Source organism: Gossypium arboreum, chromosome 5 (assembly GCF_025698485.1).
Source record: "Gossypium arboreum isolate Shixiya-1 chromosome 5, ASM2569848v2, whole genome shotgun sequence".
In the NCBI taxonomy this organism is placed as follows: domain Eukaryota; kingdom Viridiplantae; phylum Streptophyta; class Magnoliopsida; order Malvales; family Malvaceae; genus Gossypium; species Gossypium arboreum.
This window is the reverse complement of record NC_069074.1, coordinates 18,840,747-18,860,953: the sequence shown is the minus strand read 5'-3', so window position 1 is coordinate 18,860,953 and position 20,207 is coordinate 18,840,747. Positions and strand designations below refer to the sequence as shown.

The following is a 20,207-nucleotide window of genomic DNA, read 5'->3' as shown; positions in this document are numbered from 1 at the left end:
CAAGAATTAAACTTACATGATGTAAAATATGAAAACCAGCTTTCTCCAGACCTTCTATGGCGTTTTGGCTGATAAAATATGAAGAGATCTCTAGATTCTTCAATTTTGTTATTATTTTATATGTTAAAGTTGTAAAATTTCCAATTTTGCCTTTATTTCCCTTATTTTTCTGCTAATTTTCTTGCCTTTGCCATCCGGCCTATTCACTTTTAGGCTTAATTTCCCTTTAAATCTTCCTTCTGTTAACACTTGAGCTATTTAATCCTTTTAGCAAAATTTATTTTTATTACAATTTAGTCCTTTTTATTTAATTGACTACCTAATCGTTAAAATTTCTCAACCAAACTTTAATACTAGCTAAATGAAACTTCATAAATATTTATAAAAATATTTTATAGCTTGATTTTCAAATTCGAGGTATCGATACCTCGTTTTTGACCCGTTTGACCTAATAAATTCTTTTAATTCACTAATTTCACCATTTCACAAATTCTTCTAAATTCTTACTTGACTCATAAATATTAAATTACTATCTTGTTCAATCTTATTTGTCGGATTTAGTGATCTCAAATCACCATTTCCGACACCACTAAAAATTAGGCCGTTACACATAGAGTATTGTCGGGATTACCAGTTCAGGCTAAATCCCCTGCAACGACAATTACTCTAATGAGCTTGGATCTGAATTACCAGTCCAGGCTAAATTCAGACCCTAATTCGGATTACCCGTCCGGGCTAAATCCATTTTCCACATATTCTTCGGGAGGGCTATATCAGGATAGGATCACCCGTTCGGGCTAGATCCTTTTTACCGTCAATTCTTTTTCAGAGATCCATCGAATTTTCCTTCCATCCAATAGGGATTTCTTCCGTTTTTTATCAAATATATCAATGTTTCATCAATTTTCATACAATGAACATTCAAATCATATTCACATCAATAACATACATTTCAAGCATTTAAGAATATAATTCAAGTTACACGAACTTACCTTGATACTTGTTTGTAAACAAAAAATCTACTAATCCCGAACTTTTTCCTTTCCTCGATCTAGCTTCGTATTTGAATCTTTTGGATCTAAATAAATAAATTTAATTATCAATTTAATACATTTCATGTTCATATGCAACATTCTCTATAATTCAACTATTATTTATAGTTCATTCAAAGCTGTCTACTTGAGTCATAGTCACTAAATTATTTTTATCTTGAGCTGCAGAACTACAAATTTGGATCCGATAATTTTCGCTGAAACTAGACTCACATATCTTCTTACCATAAAATTTTCAGAATTTTTGGTTTAGCCAATAAGTACAGTTTATTCTTTAAAGTCACCCCTTTTCAGCTGTCCAACAGTTCTGACCCTTCTTCACTAAAAATTAATTATCTCTTCATACAGAATTTGGATGATGTTCCCATTTATTTCTCTTGAAAATATACTCATTCAGGATTCTATACATATAAATTTAAGCCCCTAATTATTTTTATTCAATTTTTTATGATTTTTCAAAGTCAAAACAGGGAAACTTGAATTCATTCTGGCCTTGTCTCACAAAATTTATTATATCTCAAAATTTACAAATCCATTGCTTACATGTTTATTCTATGAGAAACTAGACTCAATAAGCTTTAATTCCATATTTTTTTCATCTTCTAATTCGATTCCTACAATTTATGGTGATTTTTCAAAGTTAGTCTACTGCTGCTGTCCAATATTGTTAGTGCAAGCCGTTTATTACCAGTTTTCCCCTAAGCTTTTAATAAATAACAATTTTGTCCCTACTCAATTAGCCTCTCAATTGAGATGATTTTTCTCAATTAACACTTTATTATATCACTTTAAACTAGTTTACAACCCTTAGAAATCATAATTTCAGCAATAGGCTTTAATTCCAAACATTTCCACAATTAGGTCCTAAAAATTAATTTCTATTGAAATTACCTAATAAAATCATCTCATAAACAAATTAAAGCTTTAATTTCATTCCATTTCATCATAAAATTACAGAACTCAATCATGGTGACTTTCAATTTCGTCCATGAAATCAAAAACTAATGAATTTAATAGTAGGACCTAGTTGCAAAAGTCTTAGAAACACAAAAATTACAAGAAAAAAGCAAGGTTTAGCTCGCTTGGTGCAAAAATTATGAAATACCAGCTTAGAGAACCCTCTTATGGCGTTTTTAGCTGCTGGAATTGAAGAAAAATGAAGAGAAATCTAGATATTTCCTATTTAGTCCTAGCTTTATTTAGTTAATTTTGCAATATTCCAATTTTACCCTTAATTTATCAATTTTTCTGCTGATTTTATACCCTTGCCTTCCAGTCCAAATAACTTTTGAGTCTAATTTCCTTTTAAATCCTTTCTCATTAGACTCTTAAGCTATTTAATCATTCTAGCAACTTTTACACCTATTACAATTTAGTCCTTTTCATTTAATTGACTACCCAAACATTAAAATTTTCTAACAAAATTTTAATACCACATTAACAACATTTCATAAATATTTATAAAATTATTTTCGACTCGGTTTTACGAGATAGAAGTCTCGATATCTTGTTTTTACCCAATTTCTTCAATAATTTCTTTTTTTAACTAACCACTAAATCGGTAAAATTTTTCTATCAATATTTTCATACGATTTTCCTATCATATCAATTTTCATGTAAAAATATTGAAATAAATTTCTCTTTAAATCGGATTTGTGGTTACGAAACTATTGTTTCGATAACTTTGAATTTAGGCATTACACCATCAACACCGGTGATTAAGCAACATAAATGGTAAGATGATGGATGAATGAACAGTCTCTAGGCAGCCCTTTGTGTAGTTGGATAAGTAATTGGGAGAATAAATTTGGATGCTGATCTCTTTACTCACGTTAATTTTGCACAAACCTTGAGTTTTCAAACCTAACATTATTTCAAGCTCCATCCATTGTTAGAAGAACCACATCAACATTATCACTAAAAGTTCATGAGTAAAATAATTCAACATTTTCTCTATTAAGACGTGAAACAAACATAAATTTAAGGTGTCGGGTGTGCTTATTTTGAACTTTAAATAGCTTTAAATATTGTAGTTGTAAAACCTTTTAAGTTGGTCACAACTCTGAGCGTATCTTGAACATATCATAATTGTGCAAAAAAGGCAAATTTAAGCTTTATCAAATGGGTTTATAATAATCAAATGCCATGTCATGAATGTTTACTGAATAAAATTTTAAAAGTAGATTTAAAGCCATATATAATTGCATGCGATACGGTTGGCATTGATGTTGTTCAACAGTATGGTTTCGGTTACAGTAGAGGCAGTGTAGTTAAAGCTAGAAATCATATTACATTTTGTCCTAAATTTGATAAATTAATCCCTATACTTAATATCAAATAGCAGATTAATATTTTTTGATAGAAATTCTATCAATTTTTACCTTTAAAAATTGACGTGCCTAATGAAATGACCAGATAGTTGTTAACAAAATGACCAATTTATTCCTTAATCCAACATATAATAAAAGACAAAATCCTACCTACATTCTAGTATCAAGGTTTCGAGGATACTTTTATCTACTTTTTAACTCATTTACAGCTAAATTAATTATATGATTGCGAAATGTAGCTGTCAAGGTTCACCAGATAATAACAAAGTAATCAACACACCATTTGGGAAACAAATGGATGGATCAGCCTCTCCTCTGTTGTCAAGTTAGAGAGGGTCCTTAAACAAACTTAAATAAGAAAAGTACAGGTAGGTGAACAGATTATCAGTATACAGTAACTCAAATGGGTGAACAAGTTACCACCATATAGTTCCCTGCCTATTAACTCTGCAAGTTCTTTAAGGTGGGTATCAGCTCAGAATCATTTGTGCTGTTAAAAAGCCAATATGAATTTACCCCTCATCAGCCTAGGGAATGTCTACCATATGGACCACTTGCAAACCTTTTCATAACTGGTAGTCATCATCCCCCACGGTCATATCTCAAGCACCACTACGAAGATACAGTGAAGGCAACTAATCAAACAAAGTAAGCTTCCAAAAATCTAAGACTAAAACTGAAAGTGTAATTCAAAACTATAAGCTAAAACCAGGAAAATAACAAGGCTGATTATAAAATGTATAATCACTTGACGGAAGCTAATCATATAACAGCATTACCACAGGCAGAAACTATTAACCATGATATTGAACTGATACGCAATAAATTTGCCTAGACTTTGTCTAATCAACAAGTAATAAATAGTATAATTCAAGATTCTACAAAATAGAATAAACAATGCATCATAAACAAATAAAGGAAAAGAAAACCACACAGCATTTTCACAAATACAACAGAAGCTTCTCTTTGAAGGTAAGCAATTGTTTCTGACATCTTACGGTTGAATGCCAATTAATAGCTTACCCTACGAACTTATTTTAGAAGTAAAACAACAGAAATTTCTTCTTCATCTGAAAAAACAAGGAAACAATTTGAAACAAGAGATTGAATGAGATCAAGGCACAATCTTGTAAGCCTTCGTCTTATCAATCCAAGTAACAAATGAATTCCGGGAATTCCTAAACCCCAAAAATCCATGCTCCTTGCTCTTATTCATACTGAGCAGCGGCAACTGCAGCGGAGCCAAAAACACCACATCCAAAAACCACCAGTTTCCCACCTCCTGCAAACTCGTCTTCTGCAACTGGTTCTCCTTCACTATTTCTTCCCAAACTCCTTCCTTCCCTTTCATCATCTCCTCCAACCCCCGGTTCTCCCCTTCCACGAACCCAAATTCTTCTATCCCAAATTGCTCTGCCAAAACGCTCCACAAATGCTTCCACTTGAAAACATCCCCATTAGTCACATTAAAGGCTTCGTTTTTGGCGTACGGATCCACTGCCGCCCATATATGTTGCTCCGCAATCAAATCCGCATCCGAAGCTTCAAAGTAACAGTTCCAAGCGGCTTTGCTCCCAGGAAAGTGTAACGGTTTGCCTTCGTATTTGCAAATGGCCGCGTAAACGCAAAGACTGCCAACGAGGTTCATTAAACTGTAAGGCGAAAACCCGAATATGATTGCGGGTCGGTGCACCGACCAGGTTAATCCTTCTTTCTTCTCGATTTCTTCAAAGAGGATGTCTTCTTGATGGTAGTAAAAATTGGGTGCGTTCAACCGCGGTAAATCTTCGGTGAAAGGCGGATCATGCGGTTGGATCTTACCCAACAACTCGAAGGGTCCAAGATAATGTTTGGCTCCTGTTTGTAGACAGATGTGGCGGAGATTGGGTGCGTTTGGGATCACGGAACGCAAAACGTTGCGGAGCATGGAACCGTTGATTTCGCAATTATCGGCTTCGGATGTTCGGTTGGTCCAGCTGACGTAGAAGATATGGGTGACGTCGGTAAGTTGAGAGAGCTTCGAGTCGGTGTCATTCGGGTCGGATACGTCGCACTTAATGTACTCGATTGGATGGTCGGCGTTCCAGTTGGGTCTGGGCCGACGAGCCACCCCGTATACTTTCCATGGGCCACCGGGGGTGTCGGATAACGGGAGGATTTCAGCCAAGCTGTTGCCGACTATGCCGGTGGCTCCAATGATCAGGCCAACGCTCTGGAAGCTTCTCGGTGCTTCATCTTCCTCAAATTTCTTCTGCAAAAATTAAAACAAAGAAAAAAAATCAAAATCACAAGCAATTTCGTAAAGGTAAAGACAAATCCAGCAAGCCAAAAGAGGAAAGAGACTTGCCTTAGCAGCTCCAATGGCACCAGCCCACCACCAGCTCATTTTGGATTAGATTTGTGGCGAAAATTGGGGTAGGAAATTAAACAAAAAGGGAAGGTTGGGAAATTGATGAAACGGCGAACTAACAGTCCGGGTGGGATGCTTGGTTGACAAAAAGGGATCAAGGGATTTGAAATTTGGGTTGGAAAGTCTATCGTTCTTGGTAGTTGGGTTTTCATGATTACTGTTTAAGCCAATTTATAGTAGAAGTGATTTAAGGAAAGCGACAGAACGACAACAAGGTCAGGGTGAGAAGAGAAGAGCCACAACGATGTTAGGGAGACTCCAGTTGGGGGGCATTTCTGTCCCTTTATCTGCTTTTTTCTTTTTATCAAATTAAAACAAAACAAAATAAAAATAACTTAAATAGAACCGCGCCGGGGAGGGAAAATCGGTTTTCACAAGCTAAATTTCACACTTTTTTCTATTTAGGATAATATGTTTTGGAAAGAAGAAAAAAATAGTCATAATCAAGTTAGAAAGGGTCAGTTAAATAAAATCAGTGCTCGTCAGTCAAACGGGTTAAAAACTTGTCGGTAAAACGACGGAAAACCATTTTGCCTAACCAATGCAAGATGTCACGTCAGTCCGACGACGGCCGAGGGACGAAAATCGATCTATCGTGAACCGATTTCCTGCTGCACAAAGGTCTCGTCACGTCGCCAATCCAATCAGAATTCAAACGGTAAAAAAAACACTCAGCTTCTATTTACCCATTTTCACTCCACTCTCATTTTTAATTTTCACTCATCTCTCCCAAAAATTTTACTCAACTCTTTTTCACTCTCGTTTTCTCATTAATTTATAAAATGTTAAAAATAGTTTTATTTATGAGCTTAGAGAGGTAAAATTAAAATGTTAGTTTTTAATCCATTAAAATTGTTAGTTCTAATATATGAATATAGTAATTTGTAACAATTTATATATTAATAATTTCATTTATTTATATCATTTAAATTTATTTATATAATAATTATATTTTGTTTATATATTAATATATTTGTTGATCGTGTTTTGGCATTCGTGTGTTGAGGTTATGGAATCAACACAAATACAATTATAACTATGGCAGTTACCTGCAAGTGTAATATTTTTATGTTATAATGGTGTAATATTTTTATGTTATAATGGAATACAGAGTATTTTAAAGATTGAACTTAAGAGAATTTGAGTGATAAGGTGATCAACAATGAAAATGCATGCAAACAACAAGTCTAGCTAGTTGTTCATTAAGTATTTTATTACGACAAATCATTATCAATGTTTAATTACACTATCTACTACATAAAATGACTAAATTGCAAAATAATCAAAAGTGTGCAAAAAATCAATTCAAAGAACTAAAGTGATTGGTTGACTTCCATGTTGCTAATTAATTCTTGGATTAGAGATCTAAAGGGTTTAAATCCCTAATTAGTTCAATTTTACCTCTCGATCACTATTTTACTAAATTAGGTGATTTAGTTTAGTTTATCTCTCGATTTCATCAAGGTAAATCGTGACAATGGAATTGGTTCTTAATAGGCTTTCCTCTCAATCTCACCTATCTACATGTTCACCTAGAGGCGTAGATTCTAGGTTTTAAAATTTATTCGATTTAGTCTGGTTTTTACAATTTAGTCCCTAACCCAAAAACTAAATATGCAATGTAATATCCCGAATTAGGGCCTAATCGGAATAGTGGTTTCGTGACCACAAATCTGACCTAAAAATAATTATTTTATAATTATTTTAAGGTTTATGATATGATTGCATGATTGTGTGAAAATTTCGTGATGAAATTCTATGCATAAAGTGCTTAAGTTGAGATCAGGGACTAAATCGTATAATTCGCAAAACTTGCATTCTAGAAGTTTTTAGTATGAAATTGCTTTAGATTATTAATGAGGAGGTCTTAAATAGCAATTTGGCCAATTTCTAAGTCTATGGACAAAAATTGAACATGGATGGAATTTTTGAAAAGTTTAGTAGTAAGGGCATTTTGCTCATTTAGATATTAAATGAAATAAAAATAGGAAAAATAACCCAAAATGATCATCTTCTCCATATTGTTCTGCCGAATTTTGCTCTCCTCCATAGCTAAGGTTTCTTCAACTTTCAAACTTCATAGTAAGTGATTTCAAGCCCCGTTTTTAATGATTTTTATGTTTTTGAAATCACGGTAGCTCGATTTAGCTTATGTTAACAATAATTCAACCTATGATTCACATTTGAAAAAATACCCATAGGTGAAATTTGTGTATTTTGGTGTTTTATGACAGAATATGAGGTTTTAAATTTTGTTAGACAACTTGTGCTACTCGGTTTTGAGTGAAAACGAGTAAAAAGACTTAATCGGTAAAAATATTTAGTAGTCATAAATACATGTTAGAGTGAGAATTTGATGTTGCCATAGAAGGGAAAAATGATCAGCATGTCATAAAACATAATAATAAGGGATGAAGTTTAATTCCTGAGCCTAGGGGCAAAAGTGTAATTATGCAAAAGTTTAGGGGTAAAATAGTAATTTTTCCAAAGTTCGTATTAAGGACTGTTTTAAGGAATGTATGTATTAAATAAGATTAATTTGGTATTATAGATCAAGAGAAACGAGATTCAAGTCGTGATCGAGGGAAAAATAAAGTTTACGAGGAATAGGCTCGATTGTTAAAAATTTTGTGCCGAGGTAAGTTCATGTGTAAATAATGTAGCATAATTGTTATTTTTAAGTTATTGATGTTAATTATATGATATGCTGATTTTTTATCATGAAATATATGCTTTGTGGTTATTTTCGAATAAAATGCAAATTATGTGTATTATTTGTTAAATATAAAGTGCTACCGAGTATTGGTTTCGGTATTTTACGGAAGATGGCAAGGAGATGTGTTCGAGGAAAATCCCGTTTGAACCTTAGGAATAGATTAGGATACAAGTGACATGTCACTAGGATGGTTGAGCATCCGAACTCGTTGAGAGTCTGAGTTCACTTATGGATGCGAACGCCCGAGCTCGTTGAGTTGAGTCCGAGTTCACTTAGGGGCGGGTTACATGATTGCTTGATTACATATGTGGCACTTATGTGCAAATTATCCATGTATCTGAGTTATATTCCGATGTGTTCAACGGGTAAAATTTCTAGTGAAATGGAAGAACACTTAAGATGCAAGTGACGTTTTGGTAAGTGTTGTGAAATGGACACTTTGGACAGGTATGTACTTAGCCCTCGGGTTGAAAATAGATACAACAACGATAATGTGGTAAGATGATGAATGATGTTTAGAAATGTGATATATGTTTTGGTGATACCATGCTAAGGTTGCTTGGTATATTTGTATGGTTATGTTACTTGTTATTTGCATATGAACTTACTAAGCATTTATGCTTACTCCCTCCTTTTCATTCATTGTAGTTTTAACAAGCCGGCTTGAGAATTGGGATAGGTCGAAGACTCGTTCACACTATCCGAAGGCCTAAATTGGTAAAATGGCTTGTGTGTTTTGAATGTGGCATGTATGGCAAAATACTCACTTTGTGTAAATGATCTTATGATATGGCTATGGTTTGGCAAGAAAAAGGTTTGTAAATGATTAGCCATTGGAATGGCCAATCTAAGTCATATTTGATGTTATGTATGTTTAAAATGCTATTTAGTCCATGAAAATCCTTAGTAGAGTGAAATCTGCCATAAAACAGAATCTGACAGCAGCAGTGATGTAACTTTGAAAAATCACTAAAAATGGTAGAAATGGAATTAAATGATGAGTAAGTTATGAAATTTAATCTTAATGAGTCTATTTTCATATGGATTGAACAAAACAGGTATATGAATTATATTTTATGAGATATTTGAATTTTTGTGAAACAGGGCCAGAGTGATTTCTGGATCCCCTGTTATGACTTTAAAAAATCATCATAAATTATACAAAAACAATTAGAAGACATTCTTTATATGTACAGATTCCTTATTGAGTCTAGTTTTAAGAGAAACAAACTTCATAGACATTGAAATTCTGTACAGAGAGATATCTGATTCGAAATACACAGAGGTCAGAGCAGTCGAACCTTGAAACAGGGGAGAATTTAACTAATAAACTGTACTAATTGGCTCAACAAAAAATTCTATAAAAAAATTAGTATATAGATATATGAGTTTAGTTTCAGGGAAAATTTACGGAATTAGATTTCGAGTTTTGGAACTCGAGATATGAATTTTTAAGCGATTGTGACGCAGATTGCTAGCTTGACTGGAAATTTTAAAAATAAATTGTTTGAGTTGTTTAAGTAATGAATTAAGTCTGTTAACACCTCGTGTTCGACTCCGGCGATAGTCTCGGGTATGGGGCGTTACATGCAATATTTCTATCAACCAACCACCACAAAATTTAGTTACTAGCCATCATCAACACAACAACACCAATCAAATACATGCTCAAATGATTCATTAAATAAATCAAAAAGTAAGGTTAGAGAAATCTTAGGATTCTTAATGAGTTCTTTGAAGAATGACAGCAACAACAATGGAGAAGAAAGCACAACTAAAGTTAGGATTTTTTACACTTTTAAAAGTGGACAAAGCTGAAATATAATGAAAGTTCTGAAGAGAAATCGAAATACAAAGAAAAGTTTGAGTATCTAATTGCAAAGGGAGAAAAGCCACATTAAAAACTGGTAAAACTATCACTACAACCACTAAGCTCAGAAAAGTAAAGAATCAAAACCTAGAAATGGAGAAGAAACTAACTACTAAACTAAAAATATGATTCAAAGGTGACTCTTTAAGTTGATAGCCAAAACATATTTAAGAGATAAAATTTCAACCCTAATATTGGCATAATTGCCTTTGAAGTAATAGGTTGATTTTTGTTGGTGTTGGACAAAGATTACCCTTGGAGTATTTTTCACCATGTCAAGCAGCGGTGTCGCGACATCTAAGTTTCAGTGTTGCGACACCCTCGACAGTGACACACTCTTGGCTCTGGGGGTTCTTTATGTCGCAACATTGACTGGCTGGTATTGTGACATCCTCGACAATGGTCATGGCTTTTTCACTTCAACAACCATTAACAATATCACGACCTTGGAGATTTGGTGTTGCGATATAACAGCCTTAGTGTTGCGACACTCTCAAAAGTCTGCTCCAGGTTGATTTCTTGTTAAAGTCTTGCATCATTAAAGCAATGGAGGTTCAGTGTTGCGACATCCTAACATCAGTGTCGTGACACGTACATAAAATGTAGTTCTTCTCAAGGTTGTCATCGTCTCCTAATGACACCATTTTGTCAATTTGAGCCTCAAAATGAGTAAAACCAAATAGAAACAATTATTAATACTGAAAACTAAAAACTAAGGGAAAGTATAAAAAACCTCGTTAATTGCTTGAGAATAAACACATTAAATGTTTTGAAGAGCTTAATTTGATATATTAAATTACGACAGATCATTTATATTGTAAACATATTAAAAATATTAAATATAGTTGAATTTTTGTGTTAATTTAGATTTACCAATTATGTTGAATTTATGCAAATCGTAAAAATGGCATCCTCATCATCAATTTCTCGAACAATTGTGAATCACACATCTTTACCTATAATTCAAACGGTAAAGTAATTTTTTTTATATAATATAAAGATGTTATTGCTAATAATAATGTTGATTTAAATTTGCAGATATGTTCTTTAATATCCTCAAAATTAGGCAGGGATATGATCGTGTTTTAAAATCAAGAAGGCGCATTAAATGGGGGTGTTGTCAAGGTTTGTTTAATGCTAGTTGGTTTCATTTACCATGCAGGGAGTGTATAATTACACTTCAAGATGTTGCACTCTAGCTTGAACTTCCCGTAGATGGGTTCCAGTGACCGGGACAAGTACACCTATTATCCCTACTGTCTGCGAAGAGTTGCTTGGCAGGATTCTCTAGTCGTTTGATTTAGTTGGTTCCGAACTGAAGATGACGTGGTTGTCATATGACCGTAATGTCGCCCTTAATCATATGACTGAGTCCAAGCTTTTACTGGTATATTATCCAACCAGTCCCCGGTGTTGCTATTTGGGGCACGTAACTTCTCTAGTCTTTGATGGAAACGACTTCTTTGAAGCTCGCACCCCATTTAAATGAGTTTTATTGTGATTATTCTTAAGTTTTAAAAAAAAAAGAAGACATTTCATAACTTGCATAGAAATACAAAGGATTGAGTATTTATCTATATGTTAACAACTTGTTGGTGTTTATCAGTATTGCAGAACTCTCACATAAAATTGCAAATAATGTGTCACATGCAGTCAAACTTGAATTCTTTCCCTATAAATTTAATGTGTCTTAACACTATAGTAATACTTGTTGATAGTTGCATTTTAATTTTGATAATACCTTTAGTTGACTTAAACAATAAGAAATATCATAGAAATAAAAATTTTAATGCCTTTAATTTATAGAAATTTTGAGTCCCCGAGTTCATATATTTTGAAAATTATCTCTAAATTTAATGCAATATTTATTGATAAATAATTTTAAAGATATAGATGAATAAACATATTCATAGGTAAACATTTTTCTCCACTAAGTGATTCAGAAGACATCAACAAACATAAAATTTTAAGGTTTAAGATCTGCTTATTGTGAACTTCAAATAGCCTTAAATATCGTATAGTTTATAAAAAAAAAAAAAAACCTTTAAATTGGTTTACCTTTCCTAGTTGGTTGTCATTTACTTATAACAAGAAGAGGAAAGAAAGTGAAGCTTCAAGTAAACATTTCACAACTGTGCAAAGGCAAATGTAAGCTCCACCAGATGACTATAAGAATCAAAACACATGTTTACCAAGAAGATTAAATCACAGAACAAATTAATTTGTAAAAGTAGATTTAAAGCCATAATTGCATGCGATATGGTTGGTATTGATGTTGCTCAACAGTATAGTTTTTATTGCAGCAGAGGCAGTGCAGCTAAAGCCATAAACCAATACGAGTCACGCTAATCGAACCCAAAACAATTTTCTTACTTGTTACCTACCAGTGTTAGCTCCTGGCTATATAAACAAGCCCCTCCAGGGGGCTCCATCTACATTACCAACTCTCGTATGAAAACAGTACACTAGCATTATACGTTCTTTTTTTCTTTCTTTTTTTAAATTCCCGGGCCTTATTTGCTACTGTAAACAAAACCCTGTTTGTAAAAGAAATGAAGCTCGTTTTGGTGACATTCCTGCTGGTTTCTCTTGTTCTCAGCTCCTTTCTCTTTGAGGAGTCGATGGCTGGTTCAGGTATACGTAAATAAAGCTAACGGGAAAGAAGAAAAAATAAAAAACCTGTAAATCCATACATTGTACTGGTAATGGATGAATGATTTGTGGTTTCATGTATGGCAGGTTTCTGTGCGTACAAGTGCAAGGCAAGGTGCGCAAAGGCAGATTTTAAAGAGAGGTGCTTCAAGTACTGTAACATTTGCTGTCAGAAATGCAGTTGTGTTCCATCAGGGAACTACGAGAACAAGCACGAATGCTATTGCTACAGGGACATGAAGAACTACAAGGGCTTGCCTAAGTGCCCTTAAATACGGTCTTAAATACATGCTATTGCTTAACTGTTGTAGAAGGCGAATTTTAGCTTTTGTGGGGGCTGTACGTCTTAAAGAGTCTTCTTGGACGAGGACCCATTAAAGGTTTCTATTAAGCTAATATAATTAAGGGTTTTAAATGAATAAATGGTGTCTTCCATAGTTTCTGGGTTAAGTTGCTTCATTTGTTGAATTTTCTAATGTGATCACTAAATTGAAAATTGATAGTTTAACTTTAAATGGGAGTTCGAACACTTTTACTGGTGCTGCTGGCTTGTTTGTAGTTAATGACGATGTATAAGCTCACAATATCTTCAATCAAGTTTGCAATTTCCTTCTGGATCAAGTATCGTATAACTTGATCTCAGGAAATCAAAGAGATTTCCTTTTTGTTTCCTTTTTTCTAATAAAAATGGATGATAAACTATTATTTACAACAGAGGCACTGGGTAGTAGTTTATCGAGTAGTACTGGTCTGGCTTGGAAGCACCATCATTGTTGTTTTGAGAGCTTCAAAAGCATGTATGGTATGCAGGATAATAATATAGTATACAAGAAAACTATTCCCAGATAAATATTTAAGATTGAAGAGGCTGAAGATATCTTTCTGGTATAGAAGCACCAACAGGCTCATAAGCTGTTTGTTGTCGTTGTCGTTGCCGGTGGACCAACCATATGCCAATAGCTGATAAACTAAGAATCAGAGTTGTAACGGATCCAACTAACATTATCAGAAAGCGATGTTGCCACGATGTCCTGCAAAGCCCGAGTGAGAACCCACTGTTAATTTTTTAAGCTAACCTAGTTCAAGAAAATGGGAAAAGAAACAATATATACACTCAAGGAAAGACTGTACCGCTGATCAACCCAAAAAAAGAAAGCTGAGGCTCTACTTCTCTAAAATTCTATAAGAATTCCTAGTTTTAATGTAACTCCATTGGACACAGGTCGAGCAACTTGAATATACATGGACATGATTGTTAAGACCCTATAAATCAGTATCGGAAAATTTCATAATTTTGTACAGTGCACATGGTCATGCGTACTGGCACAAGAAAGAAAAAAGGCCACCCAAACCAAGGGGCCTGTTGCTGCATCATATGTCCCTCCCAACCCTACCCTCCTATTATCACATCAATCCTGGGATGCAAAAATAAGCTAATCTGATAGCCTATCTCCACCAGCACCATCCCACAACTCTTGTATTGCGTTTTTATTTGTGTATTTCAATCAGTTTTTACTTTTTAACTAACAGAAGTAGGTAACCATGTACACTCTAAATACATGTGAGCATGTGATTCTAAGGCTTTGCTTGGTGAGAGGAAACAAAATTGAAAAGATGAAAAAAAAAAAAAAAATCAAGGAGAAAAGTAGAAATATAGAAAATATAATTTTCTATCCCTCCATTACTTGGTAGGTTGAAAAATGAAAGAAAGAAACGAAAATTTTAAAAGATGCTTAATCTTGTAAAGTGCACACTTAACTTCAGTCTTTCTCATTTTCTCTGTTCTTATCTTTCCAAAATGGAATTATCTTCTTTTTCTTTTTTTTTTTTTTGTGCATTAAGAAGGAAAATGACCACTCTCCTATTTTGTTTCCTCACATTTCCTTCCTACCAAGCAGACTAAAAATAATTTTCTTTCTACTCTTCTATTCTCCTCTTTCAGCCTTCTACTTCTCCACTCAATTTAAGTACGCCTTAAATAAACCAAAAGTAGACCATATTTGGCCTTTAAGTGCCGGAAAGAAAACAACTGCCTGATCCAAATATTACTAATAATTTTCAGTTGCAATAAGCGGGCAAGACTTCTCGGCTCCTTCATGATCCAAAATGCTCCAAAGATTTATTTGTCACAATAATAGTAGACAATTGAATCCACACTAGTAGCATAAAAGGAATAATAGACTAGTAATGAGAAAAGAGAGCATACAACTTCCTTTGAGGTTCGGCATTCCATTCCATCAACTTATAATTTCCAAATCTCTCAGGTAACTGTATTCTATGATCCCTTAAGCGCAGGATGATGCTCTGCAAATAGAAAGGAAAAAAAAAGCTTCAGATAAACACTGGGTTAAATAGATGGAAAAGTTTAAGTTGCATATGCAAAATATTGGTATCACAGTAGTTGAAATACCCTTGCAATGGTATTAGAGATATAATTAGCAGGTTCAGCAGGAAAAATGCCCCATCTAACAAGGTAATATTTCTCTTGTGAAGTGACATTAAGCAAGCAAACCTGAAAAATCAAACCAATGGCATAATTACAGGAGAACCAGGTAAAGGCTAATTCATAATTGGCAAACACAAAGCGCAATAAGAGATACTAGTTACTGATGGACAAACCTAAATTTCAAAACTACGGGAGTTTATGCTTGAAGCTAAACGCAACCAGTGGTCACTATATGGCCATGCCCACTACCCAGAAAAGAGATTAAGAAGATCACATTTAAGGGAAGCATGATAAATCCCCATGTTTAATTTAAATACTACTGATTCCATGGCCAGACTTGAGTTAGGCTTAAGGTGAGCTTTATGCGTAAGATTTAAGGTTCAGGCCTAGAATGAAATCTTCACTGGCCCCAGCTGGAACCTTTATTAGGCCTAGCTTTTTTATCTAGGCCACCTCAACCAAATTTTGGGTGGCTAATAGGTCACCTGGCAGGTAGATACCTCTAGTTAAATCTACATGCTACATGTTTTGGGAAAACCATAAAATTCTACTAGTAATTCCAAATATATGACATCAATACAGATGCTCCAATAACCAGATAGGCGGTTCTTCCTAAAAGAGTGAATCAATAACTAAAATATTTCAAAAGCAGCCCAGAGCGCAACCTCAAATCAAATTCACACAAGGCCTCAAAAACTTGGTTAAAGTCGAGGTAATTCAGCCATACCTGTGAATTATCGACTTCCAGTTCCTCCGAAATTAATTCTGTAAGCTCCTTGAGGATGGACTTCAAGTTTGAATCAGTGGTGCTAATTGACATATCAAATGTTATAAATCCAACATGAAATGAACCTGATTACCATGTTTGGGGAGAATATCATCAGAGAAAATGTACAGTTTACAAAGAAATAAGCACCCATTGATGCAAACACTATTAAGTTTAAAGCAATCAGCAACCCCCTAATGCTAGCAGAAAAAGACGGTTATGGAGTAAACAAGATTATACCACAAATGATGTGAAATGGAATTAGGCCATCCTAACAATAATAGGCCTTCATGAGAAAATAATTTACCTACTAACCTATATATAAGGACGTATGTTTACTTAAATTGCAATCATGATACATCAATTCATAAACCAATGAACATGTGGAAAACATGGTGAGGAAGCAAGTAATAGGCCATGCACCTGCAAGAACATTTGATGGTAACCCCCTTGGGGATAGTACAGAAGGAATTTCCATTTGAGTATCCTTGCTTGGGGAGACTAAAGGAGTTGGTGCAGGAGCACCAGAGAACTGAACTCTCCTCCATAGTTCAGAACAATTAGTTTTTAAAAACCCTATCCTGTCATTACCCCTATCCTAAGTAACTAGGGTGTTCTGGACGACAATTCCTGCCTCAAACAAACAAAAATTGAACAGATTATTACTGCAGTCATGCAAACAAACATGTTAAGTTGGACTTGAGAATATGGGCCCAGGCAAGCCTAATTGTACGACAAGAATTTTATATTTTTGGTATACATCTCCAAAACTATATCACACACTACGTTATAGTTGCACAACATACCTCCTAAAAGAGTTGTCGGTTCTGAATTTGGGAAAATTCCCAAGCAATATGCACCACTAGCTTTTGAATGCTACAAAGCATGCCAGCAAGAGACCAAGAGAAAAGAGATAAATATCAGATAGTAGTTTGAACTTTGAAAAACTAGCACAGAAAATAGTTTGAACTTAAATTTAGCTTTCCACCAACCAGGTACTCGTTTTGCTCATTAAGCATGCAAAGTTGGGGGGAGGATCAATTACCCTGAACAGGTAGTTTTCTGGAGACAGCAATAACTTCTTTCCATTGTTAAATACCATCTCAACCAGTGGGAAAATTTTTGGTAGTTGTGAGACATCCCTGTATCACATTCCCACAGAAACCATTAAGATGGATTCAAGACAATGACAGCATTTCATATAAAGTGGAAAAAGTTATCAGCAGCACCTTCCAGCACCAGTAAAACAGATATCGTTATAATTAGGGTCAGGACCAGGGATCCTTTTGAGAAAATGAACTGCACTAAGGATCTGCATTTAAACAGCAAAAAAACCATGAAGAACAGGTCTGAAGATTAGCTTGCATATATGTCGATAATGATATTTATGTTAATAAAGATTGAATTTAAACAATTGATGACAATTATGAAGTAACTGACAGTAGTTCAACTCACATACAGAACAACACCAAAATTAAGTAATTTCTGATGAAAGAGACTAATCATGGAAGCAGCCATAGTTTTTAAGATTGAGGAACAGAACAAGCAACAGTTCAATGAATATAAATCCCAAGTGTCTAGACTGTAGACTAAAGAAATCAACCCCAAATAGTTATAGAACATGCTAATTTCATGACAAATGATATTGAAATTAGCCAATTTATGCTTTATTAGTACTTTATTTTTCCTTGACAAAAAGCTATTACTATTTTCCTAACAATAATTATGAAAATGCATTACATGTCTGCTTAAAAGGATAATAACCATGAGGAATAGAAATGCTTCAAACTTCTGAAGAGAAATGACAAGTTCCAAAATTGGATGAATATAGACTAACAATATTTAAGAAGCAGCACCTCAAAGTGCTATGAAAGTAGTAACCCAGATATACTAATATGCATCTGTACTCAGCTCCCTGCACGGTTGCCTTGTTATATACATGCAATAATTTTCCAAGTCACTCTTCTCAATGTAGCATACATTACAATAAATGACAAAATGAACAGTCATTTATCGACTACCGCGAATGTAAAAGAAATAAAAGTACATGATCTTTAAATTACACAACCAAAATTAAATTTTTTTCTAAGCTTCAGTTAACAACGTATATATTATTAATCATAGAATAGGGAGTGAACTTGAGTAGTGATCAAATTAAACAGAGCATGAAACTCAACAGTTAGATCTTACAGCATCCCTAAATGCAGCAAAAGCATCTCGTCGAAAGTAAGCGTATGTTGTTCCACTGTCCAAAACTGTTCCATGCCTTCCATCAAAGGCCCCATCTGGTAACTCCAATCGCTTTCCAGCAACATGAATTTCCTTCATCTCAATGTTGTAGTAAGGGCTGTTGACATTCAAAAACTATAGTGAATATGTAAGAAGAATTGGATGCATTTTTGCTAAAAAAGCATCCAACAAATATGATCCTGCAAGACAAGAATACCTGCGGAAAGGGTCAGAATGGGAGAAGACCATATCAGGAGGAGGAGTGATTTTTCCGAGAACCATCGCACCCCCATCAACATCCATCCCTCCATAACACAAAGAAAATGAATCACCAATAAAACCCTTATCTACAAGTTGATCCATGATACTAAGCCGCCCACGACCCAAACCCATTATACCATCAGCTCGTTGGTTATAAAGGTCACCTATTTCCACATTTTCGCAGCCGAACACAGCACGCTGAGGCATAGTTCACTTTCATTCCCAAAAGAAACAAGATCCTCCCCAAGCACCCCACTGCTGGAACTCATTTCAGCATACCGTCTATGATAAGTGCATTGTTTTTGCTCATCATCACAGTTACAACTTGGATTGCATTTTACAGGTTGATAAGTGCTAGACATCTCTGGTTGGAACCTTGAATCCTGGATTCTAACAAGAGATAAAAATTCTCAGAGAACTACCAGTTCGTTTAATTTCTAACTGACAGAACTAGAAATGAAAAAATTAGACCGAGATTGTTACTCTATTGCCCTAGACAACTCACTCTCATAATAGTGATAAAAATTTAAGATTAAGACTCAAAATCACCAGTTTAGATCGTTAAAGTTCTATTAAGCTAATAACTCAGTAATTTTGATTTAATCAAAGTTAAAAATCTGAAACTCATTTTTTTTAAAAAGGTATCAATTTTCAAATTAATTAATTACAATTAACAACGGGGTAAGCCGAACTGTGCGAGCTGGAGAAGACGAAACCTAACCTGATGGTTGCCGCAATGTGAGCAACTGGAGCAAGGAACATAAGTTACAGTACTTCCGGTGTCCACGATAAGAGCGAATTCCTGAGGCGGCGATCCTATCCATAGCCGAGCCGTATGGTAACTGGAAATTACAAGAAATTGAGAAGCAAATTTCTTCAATATTTCAAAAAATCCAAAAAGGAAAAGAATAAACTTTTTTTAATAGTTGAGAGACCCGTTCGATAGGAGATCGTCGTAGAGCCTCAAGCGAGCATTTGGAGTGGAACCGGAGAGCTTCGATTGGAAGAGACGACGGCGTAGATTGTCCACGTGCCGATGCAGGGAGTGATTGCGTGATGATAGACTTAGCGGAAGGACCGTCGGCGGTCGTTGATGATTTTCGGCAACGACGGTGGAGATCAGGAACCCGATTACGTAATAGACGATCAGAAAGGAAGAAGTTAGGTGAAACCAGGTTCCAGCCATGGCGCCTCACTTTGGCTCCAAATTAAGGTCAATGACAACAGACCATTGCAATGCAGACAGACAAACGACACGCTTACGAACACTCCTCCTTAAACAAATACAGAGGAAACAGAAACGGATAAATTCTGTGTGTGTTTTTTTAATTCAACCAGCATTGTGGACTACCGGCCGGCCAATCATGGGAAACCTCGTTGAAGGCGTTTCAATCAAAGTACGCGGTGAATCTAACGGACGACCGTTATCCTGGGGTAAATAATATTAGGGGATAATATAATTTTTAGCTCCTAAA

General features: G+C 34.8%; 2 protein-coding genes, 1 long non-coding RNA gene and 1 pseudogene across 3 annotated transcripts; 2 read left to right on the top strand and 2 right to left on the bottom strand.

Moving 5' to 3' along the window:
- Positions 1–4,219: 4,219 nt before the first annotated feature.
- LOC108453067 (3-oxo-Delta(4,5)-steroid 5-beta-reductase-like) lies at positions 4,220–6,033 on the bottom strand. Its single transcript, XM_017750966.2, has 2 exons — positions 5,730–6,033; positions 4,220–5,633 (listed from the first exon to the last, which is right to left on the bottom strand). The coding sequence occupies exons 1-2, from the start codon at positions 5,766–5,768 to the stop codon at positions 4,497–4,499; spliced, it is 1,176 nt and encodes a 391-aa protein (XP_017606455.1). The 5' UTR covers positions 5,769–6,033; the 3' UTR covers positions 4,220–4,496.
- Positions 6,034–8,343: 2,310 nt separating this feature from the next.
- Positions 8,344–9,321, top strand: LOC128292990 (uncharacterized). Its single transcript, XR_008282999.1, has 2 exons — positions 8,344–8,430; positions 9,157–9,321. It is a non-coding gene; the product is annotated as an uncharacterized LOC128292990 (long non-coding RNA).
- A 3,457-nt stretch (positions 9,322–12,778) lies between these two features.
- Positions 12,779–13,887, top strand: LOC108452705 (peamaclein-like). The gene is made up of 2 exons (XM_017750504.2): positions 12,779–13,012; positions 13,118–13,887. Exons 1-2 carry the CDS (start codon positions 12,931–12,933, stop codon positions 13,300–13,302), a joined length of 267 nt encoding a protein of 88 aa, XP_017605993.1. The 5' UTR covers positions 12,779–12,930; the 3' UTR covers positions 13,303–13,887.
- Positions 13,617–20,207, bottom strand: LOC108452062 (aspartic proteinase nepenthesin-1-like; annotated as a pseudogene).

Excerpts from the sequence above, each read along its gene's own strand:
- LOC108453067 (XM_017750966.2), bottom strand. The coding sequence starts at position 5,768 with ATGAGCTGGTGGTGGGCTGGTGCCATTGGAGCTGCTAAG. Across the intron at positions 5,634-5,729 it reads GTGCCATTGGAGCTGCTAAG|AAGAAATTTGAGGAAGATGA; the intron begins GCAAGTCTCTTT and ends TAATTTTTGCAG.
- LOC108452705 (XM_017750504.2), top strand. The coding sequence starts at position 12,931 with ATGAAGCTCGTTTTGGTGACATTCCTGCTGGTTTCTCTTGTTCTCAGC. Across the intron at positions 13,013-13,117 it reads GGAGTCGATGGCTGGTTCAG|GTTTCTGTGCGTACAAGTGC; the intron begins GTATACGTAAAT and ends CATGTATGGCAG.